The 9759-nt window shown below is 36.3% G+C and overlaps 2 protein-coding genes and 1 long non-coding RNA gene across 4 annotated transcripts in view; all 3 read left to right on the plus strand.

Annotated features, from left to right (window-relative positions):
- The window catches only part of nol8 (nucleolar protein 8), a 20680-nt gene that overhangs the window by 1515 nt on the left and 9406 nt on the right, over positions 1 to 9759 (plus strand). Inside the window, exon 2 of the mRNA XM_017304704.1 lies at positions 679 to 768. Within this exon, the coding sequence (XP_017160193.1) occupies positions 679 to 768 (90 nt within the window). The remainder of the gene's footprint in view (positions 1 to 678; positions 769 to 9759) is intronic.
- Positions 1170 to 1723, plus strand: LOC108166298 (uncharacterized). Its single transcript, XR_001776615.1, has 2 exons — positions 1170 to 1393; positions 1493 to 1723. It is a non-coding gene; the product is annotated as an uncharacterized LOC108166298 (long non-coding RNA).
- LOC108166297 (nucleolar protein 8-like) lies at positions 5405 to 9750 on the plus strand. Of its 2 annotated transcripts, none has more exons than XM_017304709.1 (5): positions 5405 to 5485; positions 6334 to 6481; positions 7406 to 7468; positions 7811 to 7889; positions 9505 to 9750. In XM_017304709.1, the coding sequence occupies exons 2-5, from the start codon at positions 6361 to 6363 to the stop codon at positions 9689 to 9691; spliced, it is 450 nt and encodes a 149-aa protein (XP_017160198.1). In that variant the 5' UTR covers positions 5405 to 5485; positions 6334 to 6360; the 3' UTR covers positions 9692 to 9750. The 2 variants fall into 2 exon arrangements, with proteins under 2 accessions (XP_017160198.1, XP_017160197.1); XM_017304708.1 differs by having other exon boundaries at positions 5417 to 5485; positions 6237 to 6481.

The raw sequence follows: 9759 nt of genomic DNA on the forward strand, positions 1-9759 counted from the left end.
TTTTGGTCCAACTCACCTTCAGTGTGAGCAGCTTGAAGCAGCAGAGTTGGAGGTTTCCACTTTTCTCTCCTGCAGCTGGACTCACTCAGAGGAAGCTGCTAGTTTGGTCTGAAGGTGAATCTGATCGTCTGGGAGTCTCTCTGCCGGAAACAACAATCACAAACTGTTTCCTGCTTTAGTTCAGGTAGAACAGCCTAGGGGCGGAGCTTAAACCTGTTAGACATGCGGCCTCATTCATAATAAAGGTGTGTTTCGTTCCAACGTCCAAAATTCAACCTTTAAGCTGCTATAAAAGTCACTGATTAAAAAGTTTTATTTTTTTCTGCTCAGATCAAAACAGAACCTGTAATAAAGACGGTAGAATAAACAGCCCTGAGTTCAGCTCTTATTGGCACTTTTTACCAAGATCTTCATCAACCAATGATCAGTGCTCCTCTTCCTCCAGACCAGCTGCAACAACAACTCAGTTTTTGTTGCTAAATGTGTTTTTAATGTAATGCTTATTAATCTCTGACTTCTTTTTCTCACACTTTGTTTTTTGCTAAATGTGACASAATCAGATGTTTTAATCTGAGCTCCATACTGGTGGCTGATGTTTGCTGGTTTCATCTTCTGGTCTCTATGAAACCCAGGTTTGTGTGTGTAGGTAGAGATGTTGACTCTGTTCTCTGCTTTCAGGACTGRGTGGTCAGTAAATTCGGTCGAGTTCTTCCTGTGCTGCAGCTCAGGTGTCAGAAAGGCAGCAAAGCTCGAACAGTGAAGTACGACCCGTCAAAGTACTGCATCCGCAGACTGGACCGGACCGATCCAGATGAGACTCGGTCAGTAACCCAGCTCACCTGGCAGGTGGAGGGAGGGGATGATGACATCAGCAAGAGGAGGAGGGGAGAGTTCCCCCCATACGAGCCAATCAAACCCAAGAAGAGTCGCACAGATCCAGGAGACTCTCAACGCTTTCAGCAGGATCAGGCAACTTTTTAAAATGTCGATAAATGATAAAGGATTTATTTAGGTCAAATAGTTTTACTGGACAATTTAAAACAGGCAGACAGAAGTGGAAATCAATGTTTATACATTCCGTAAATATCAAAATGTGGGAGACTTTGGTGTTCTTTGACAACTTATTGTGGTCATGAATGAACACTGCTGTGAAGATAACCAGCCAGTCAGCAGGCTCTCTTAGATCGCCCTCTGGTGGGCGCATCGAGACATTACACATCGTTAACACGCAGCCTTTTTATACAGTAACTCTGTTTGTCTTGCAGCTGGATGGGGATGAGCTGAGCTGAGGGACGCTCCAGTTCTGGTTTTTACTAACAAACAGGACTTACCCGGAGTCATGTCGGTCGATGACATCACAGAGGCTCTCAGCCTATCAGGAGTCCGGCAGCCAGTAGGTATTTCCTGTGGTGATCAGAGAGAATTTTGACAGACGGTCTCATGCAGACGCTTAGGTAGAGAGCGACCTTTGACCTGGTGTGTGTTCCTGCAGTGGTTCGTCCTGTGCCGTCAGCGGCGCCGGTCTGGTGGAGGGACTGGACTGGCTCTCCGACCAGATCCTGAAGAAGTAGCTGCTGCTGAGATGCTCTGATTTCTGACGTTCCTGCTGAGTCTTTGAAGGCACCAGACGCCGTTTACCTGGAGAAACCTGAAGGATCTTCTGAGAAAACGTCCAAACCTGTAAAACTATCGCACTTTTTCTCTGAAAAGAGACAATCACAAACTATTAGATTTTTATTTTTTAATTATTATTTGGGTTTGGGCTCCCCTGCTTTACATGCAATTTAAACAGATAAATAAATGTAACATATTCATTCCATTTTGTGTTGGTCTGTCATGAAATCTCAATAAAATAAACTGAAAGTTTTTGTTTGAAATGTGACAAAAACTTAAGAGTGAAAATATTCGATCCTTGCATCATCTTTAAAAAAACGTTTTGACCAGTTTCTTTTATTTTTCATTTGCAAATCCAAAAGTTTTGATTACGATTCTTTTTTTTTTTTGTTTTACATGTTTTCTTTTTATTGAATAATTGTGAAACAAATTCAACTCCATAGCTGCTCTTTACTTTTACCTGAGTAAAACTGTGTTGAAGTAGTTTTCTTTCTTTCTGGGTACTTTGTTCACCTCTGAATTTTAGTAAGGTGTTTTCAAGGTCTGGAAAGTGCTTGATTTCTGTATAAAGTCCTTGAAAGTGCTTGATATTCAAACTGAGTATTTTGGTAATAAATTTCAATATAACTTTCAATCAGAAGCTTTTTTTTTTTGTTGAATCCACATATTTTCATAACTAATAAAAATACATTAAAAAAATTCTCACTTAAGTTAAACCACAATAAACTTTTGTTTTTTCTGTTGGAATCACTAAAATTATTTCTATTTGCTAAATGCCAGAAAACTTAGAATTTTTTTTTAGACATTTTCTTTGTAACTTTTGTTTGTATATTGTGTTTCAGCATTTAATTTGATCAGCAGGATGATTTACTATAAAACTATTAATTTGGATTGTTGCAATATATTTATTATTCCAGATGATTAGTCGAATTATTGATCATCTTCTAGTTAATATGTTATACAAAGTTTTTGAAATTGGATTTTGTTTTGTTAGTGTTTGGACCAAAAATCATACAATTTCTGTAGAATGTAAAATAATACAGCAGCTATTTGCAGTATAGTAATAAATTACATCTTAATAGTGAATTGAAACTTTCTTTTTTTAGTTAATTTGTTTTTATCTCCAAAGTGTGAATCAAATCTTACCTTGAGAAGAGAACAAACCCTGCTAAACGTGATCCAAGCAGCAGGTTGACATGACCGCTTGTGTTTCTGCAGAAGGAGTAATCCGTTTGGAGAATCTGGAGATAACGCAGCGGAGGACAGTGAAGGTACTTCCTGTTTACCTGCAGAACTTACATTTATTCTCTTATTTGAACCTCATTATTTCCAGTCAGGTGTCTAAAGCAGCAGCACCTTAAGATGAAATGTTTCTTTGGTTTTTCTGCCTCTGCTGCCCAGAATCGGACAATTATGGAGCCAGAAATAAAACTAAATAATTAATAATTAAGTTTATCTTTTGTTTAAATGTTGCTCATTAAAGTTTCTAGAAATAAACATAAAACTTGTATTTTTCTTTCCCAATAAGTTTTAAATTCTGAGCATTTAATTAATAATTTAAGGCAGGGGTGTCCAAAGTGTGGCTCTTGGGCCATTTGACACATTTTTTGTGGCCCCAACTGGAGTTCAAAAATGATACAAATTTGTTTATTAAACTTTGTATCAAAGGTTAATAAACAATACTTTGTAATCAAACATAATTTTTTTGCAATGGAAAATGTTAAGTATGACAAAATATTATAACCTTTTATAAGAACCACATCTATCTAGAGACTTTTAGTAAAAAGCCAAATTAGTTTTTATTTAATGTATTAAAGCATTTTGAAAGAACTAAATCGTGTTATTTTAACTGAGAAGAAATCTATTTAAAAAGAATTTGAAAACTAGATGCCTTTATGCCAATACAGCAAAATCCTTTTGACTTTTTGGATCTATGATGACTAAGTTTAACCTTTTCATACAAAAAAGACAAAAGAAATCGGATGACTATTTACTTGATTGTATTTTATTTTTTTATTTTCCTGGACCGCCAACACTTTTGACTTGACGATTTTGTGCCATGTGAGAAAAAGTTTGGTTCAAGTTTTGCTTCTACGTTAAAATGTCAGCACAAATAAAGTCGAGTAGTTGAAGACAAGCAGCCGTTTTCTGGTCCAGATTCGATCCTCCACCAGCTGTTCATCGTTCGGTTCCTCGGGTCGATGGAGGTGAAGACCGCCGAGTCAGCAGACGTCATATCGGAGACCATGAGGCAGATCTTAGCCGCCAGAGCCATCCACAACATCTTCAGGATGACCGAGTCTCACGTCTTGTGCCGTGGCGAACGTGAAAATCGAGTGTGGGCTGGTTTTACTGTGATTTTCGAAGAGGAGGCTGTTAGTTTTACCGCAGTAAAAAGGGCTAGTTGAAACCAAAGCACCAGAGTGAAGACTTTTGGCATTCAGATTTTGGTAGAATGAGGGAGAGGAAAGAGAAAAATGATAAATCATACAAATGGAGATTTTAGACCTCGTTTTACTTCTATTCTATTATATGTGCTTTACTTCCACACTTATACTTGAATGATGTCAGTATGACTCCTTTAGATATTCCTCCACTATAACTGGAGAACAATGTCTGGCTAATCTATTAAGTCTATATATTTTAATCCATGGGCTGCACAGTGGCGCAGTTGGTAGAGCTGTTGCCTTGCAGCAAGAAGGTTCTGGGTTCGATTCCCGGCCCCGGTCTTTCTGCATGGAGTTTGCATGTTCTCCCTGTGCATGGTGGGTTTTCTCCGGGTACTCCGGTTTCCTCCCACAGTCCAAAAACATGACTGTCAGGTTAATTGGTCTGTCTAAATTGCCCCTAGGTGTGAGTGAGTGTGTGTGTGCATGGTTGTGTGTCCTGTGTGTCTCTGTGTTGCCCTGTGACAGACTGGCGACCTGTCCAGGGTGACCCCGCCTCTCGTCTGGCACGCCAGCTGGAGATGGGCACCAGCAACCCTCCCGACCCCACTGAGGGACAAGGGTGAAAGAAAATGGATGGATGGATGGATTTGAATCCACAGCAAACATACTTACAATTTATGTGGAAGTGAAACATCTTGGTTCTACACCAGCTTTCCTTTTCTAATGTTATTTTCTATCCGCGGAGTTTGTTGCTCTACCCATTTCTGCTAAAAACACTGCAGAACTGTCACGTTCAGAAAAATAACAAAAACTACAATTTACCGTATTTATTTATTATGAAACACAATAAAATTCAATTTATACGTAGCCAGAGAGTTCTACACAATAAATTCGGCCACATTAAAGTTGTTTCCAACCATTAAAAGGCTAATTAAAAACTGTTTACTTACCTGGTCTGAGCATCCCAGCTGACCTCTGAAGCTAACTGTTTGCAGCCTCCCGCTCTCTGGACTGTACCACCTCTGGCTGAAATTAGAGGGTGAGACGGTGTTGCTGTCGAGTCATTTTGACCTTACTGGATGCTTCTGTTGGTACAAAAATCACAAACATAAATATAAATCAATCTAAATGTCATAAATTAATGGGTTAAATTGGTAATAGACTGTAAAAGTAACATTTATTCGTGCGCAAAAAGGTGAAACATCCCCTCTTCCTATACTCAGGAAATAGCACACGGAATATTTTGAGAAATCTTGAGAAATTCTTTTTCGCCTGCAGGAATATAATTTTGTATATGTATTATAATTTTTAATTTAAATGTGTTTTCCTCTTAAGTCTTTCTTTTAATCTTTTAAATGCTGGCATTGTGTTTTTTTACATGAATATAAAGTACAATGTTCGCGGAACGTTTTCAGATAAACTACCGGAAGTAAATGTCAGTCGGACTCGAAAGGGCGAAGCACCGGCTGAGTACATGTGAGGTAAACATTAGAAATTTCTGTTTTTGCTGTCAACCTGTAGATTTTAAAATTAATTTATATTTTTTGTGATGTGTGTGTTCGTTGTACATGAGGTAGTCTTACTCTGCTCAGTGTCTGTGTGTTTCAATCTAATACTAAACATGAAATGATCACGAGTTTATTCTCCTGTTTTCTGTTCCTCTGTCCTGTAAAACAGCTTAATATTACCTGCAAAACTATCTCAAACCTGGATATTTATCACAGATTCCTCCTGTAGACGTCAGTGATCCATTTAAAAAGGACTGCAGCACCACCACTGTGCCGTCAGCTCCTTTGTCCATTTGATTTGTTGTTTGATCTTAGATAACATGCAGTTACTTTTAAATTTTATTCCCACTACTTTGTTTGAACTATTAAGTGTTTTTCATCCTCCTCCAATCAACATGCGTCTTATGTTCAATGTATTTGAATATTTGACGTTTTCTCCTTTCATAAACCCTTAGACTGTTTACATATTTTTATAAAGATCGTGTAACATCATATCTTTATGATGTTACACGAACAGTAAAAAAAAGTAAACTTTTTTTTACTGTTATTAAACTGATTACCCAAATTGACCTACAAAGATGTTGATGAACTAATGAGTTGAACATTTTAAATATATTTTCAGAGAAAAATGATTAAACCCTAAAAACCTTTTGACTATAGAAACAGAAAAGCCTGTTCACATAAGAAGCTGCTCCATTTTCTAACATCTCTGTCTCCTTTTAAGGTTTGTTGCTGAAATAACTGATGCTGCTCCTCACATATCAGTAGATGTCTGGATGGCTGTGTTTACTACAGGCTGCTGGTGTTTGCTGTTCTTACAGTGACTTTGGTTTTGTGGATTCGGCGCAATGCGGCGGCTTTACATCGGTGGGTTGAACCACACGGTCACCCAGAAGGATTTGAAGGACCGGTTTGGAAAGTTTGGAGAGGTTCTGGATGTAGAGCTGCGGACCAGGAAGGATGAGGAGGGTGAGAAAGATCTTGATGGTCTGAGAGTTGTAAAAGAAGTTAATGTGTTTTAATATTATAGCCACCAACTGGAGGTTCTCATTCAAAATCATAGCTGTCATGTATGATAAATAAGAACTCCGTGAGGCAGTTAATGAAAACATGGCCTTTAAGATAAAGATCTTATAACATAAGACAAATAAAAAGCATCATAATTCAGAAATATGGGTGTAAGAAATTATGTTTAATAGCTGCTGAAATATTTGCCATAGTTGCTGTTTAATCTGCCATCGGAATGCATATTTAAACTTTTTGAGTATTTCAGTGATTGTAATGATATGAAAAAAATTCTGACATTTCTTCACTGCTTCAGTTAAACACCCTACAATTCTGCACTGCATGATTATCACTGTCACATGACCAAACAACAACAAGGTGGAAATAAACATCAGTTGTTAATATTGGCCCAATTTTATCTATTGAGCTGAATCCAAATATATAAAAAATGACTAATAATGTTAATGCTGATATATTGTGCTTTCCTAGTTTATTTCTTGCATGATGGAACACAGATGTCTATTTAATAAGATTTAAACTGATCAACAGTTTATAAACAAAACTTCTGAAACCAACATCATAAATCATCTTTATGGTTAAATGTTACCTACAGTTTTCTCTATTTGTTACTTCATTTATTTTGATTTTACATCAGAACTGCTTTGAAAACTGAGTAGTATTTTAACCAAATTAGTGGATATAATTTTTCTTTGAATATTTGTTTCTGCTGAAAGCTTAAAGTTTCTGCGATATTTTCCAATCAAACCAAGAAAAGAATGACTCCAAATGTTTTTGGTTAAAATCAGGAATCTTCTTAGAAACATCCTCCCTGTTTCCTGCCATGGCTCCATCAGATTTCCTGATGTTATTATCTTGTTTTTCCTGCAGGTATTCCTTACAAAACATTCGCTTACATTAACATCAACATTTCTGAAGCAGACCTGAAGAAATGTAAGTGAAGAAACTTCTACAGTCAATATTTCCACCTTGAAGCAGCTGCAGGAAACTTTCTCTGTAACATAAAATAACTCCATCCTGTGACCTGATGACAGCGAGATATTGCTAGACGTGTAGTATTTATTTATTTCCCTTCAGACAGATTGTAGATTTTTATCTAATAAATAGAAAACTGATGTAGAGAGTATTAAATGACATTAAGCAGCGCTGAAACTAATAATCTGATGTTTTAGAACAGATTCAGAGGAGGTGAAATTTTCTCCGTCTCTCTGTTTATCTGTTTGTTCTCTGAGATTTATGTGACATCAGAGTTATGTCTTCGTGTTTCCTCTGCAGGTATGACGGTTCTTAATAAATCCAAATGGAAAGGAGGAACTCTGCAGATTGAAGCAGCCAAGGAGAGCTTCCTCCACAGGTTCATTTTATTACTGAACTTCACATCCTAGGGAGGGAAATTTCATTTTATACAGAAGATCTGAATATAAAATTTAGGAAGCAGAGAGAGATTTCTGTCAATGGCCTATTTACAAATGAAAATAATATAAAATTGCTGCTGGATTTATGGATTGATTAACATCTTTAGTCTGTCCTAGAGAAACACTGATCAGGATTTTACCAACTGATGCAGATTTTCAGTTTTCTAAGTTCAGATTTAGAGTTTCTGTCAGGGACTCCAGCTTATCCAAACTCATCTTTATAACTTTGGTTTAATTTATCTGTTAAATTTATCATACATGACCATAAAAATCTGTTGAAGATTGTCTGTAGAGGTGATAGTTTGGATCCAAAGTCAAGTCAAGTTTAATTGCATAGCATATTTCAGCAACAAGACAATTCAAAGTGATGTTATTGCTCGTTTTGACCACAACTTTCTCCTTGGTCCTGGAGATAAAGAGATATTCCTCCATAATGCTGGACAGGTTTTTGAAAATGACCTGCATTTGAACAAAAACATGTTCATAACACATTTACAGAGCCTCTTTGTTTTCAGTTTTGAATAAATTAGTAAAATAAAAATCAGTACTTAAGTATTTCACAGATCAGAGCTGTTTCAAGGATAAATTGGCTGACAAACAGTACTTTGCATCTAGTACTGTTTATATTGTAATTTTATGACTGATTTTATGATATTAGACTGTTTTTGATATCAGATACAAACAAAATCTGGTGCAAAGCAACTTTTATTAATGCTTTTTAATGTACTGAAGATTGTCAGTACATTAAAAAGTGTTAAATAAACTAAAACTAATTAATTTGATTTTAGAATGAAAACCTCAGAGACTCTTAGTGGAAATTTGCAATGAAAATAAACTTTATCTAAATATCTTTCATCTAAAAGTTAAACACGAACAAAACATTAAATCAGATTTATAATACATCAGCATTATTTCAGATTTAAATTTTCTCAGTAAAACCTTAATCAGCAGTCAATAAAATCAAAGCCATTAAAATAAACACTCAATTTATCACAGATTGTTCCCTTTAATTTATTTTTTATTTTCTAATGTAGAAATGAACATTACAATAAAAAACAATCTCCCTCAACTTGAGATGGAAACTTAATCTGGTGCAAAATACAGGTTAAGAAATAATTTATGAAAAAGTCACAGAGTTTTATTAAGGAGAGAGTTAGTATTTTCTTACAAACCAAAATTTGACAAATTGATTAAAACTTCAATTATTTTAACAGAATCCGTTTTGATGAACAAGAATCTGATGGTTTAATTATCAGAGAGAAAAAGATGCCATGTGATTAAACTCTAAATACCTTTTATAATGTTTGATTTCAGCATTTTTGAGATAATATTCAGATGCAGCTGACTGACTGTCTGATCTCCAGCAGTCATTGGTTGAGAGGCAAAATCCATCAAACAATTATGAATACATTCATTTCTAGAGACAATTTAGAGACCAGTTAACCCAACAGTTGTGTTTTTGGATTGTGGCTTGAGGCTGGAGTACCAGGAGTTACCCATAATGCAGAGGGAGAGCATAAAAACTCTGTTATTAAGTTAATAAATGTGCTGCAGGTTGGCTCAGGAGCGTCAGCAGGCAGCAGATCATCATCTTCAAAGATCTGAAACTGAAGCAAAGAAGCAGAAACTTCTGGATTCATGGAGCAAAGCTGGAGTCCAAAACTTTACCATGAAGGCTGCGGTGCCGGGATCTGAAGTACCAGGATGTAAGGTTGGTTTGTCAGCTTCTTCCTGTTCCTGATAAATCTGCTGAGATGTTCCTCATCTAAATATGAAAACCTCTCAGAGTTTTCCTCTGTTCATCAGTCT

This window comes from Poecilia reticulata, linkage group LG5, assembly GCF_000633615.1.
Source record: "Poecilia reticulata strain Guanapo linkage group LG5, Guppy_female_1.0+MT, whole genome shotgun sequence".
NCBI lineage: Eukaryota > Metazoa > Chordata > Actinopteri > Cyprinodontiformes > Poeciliidae > Poecilia > Poecilia reticulata.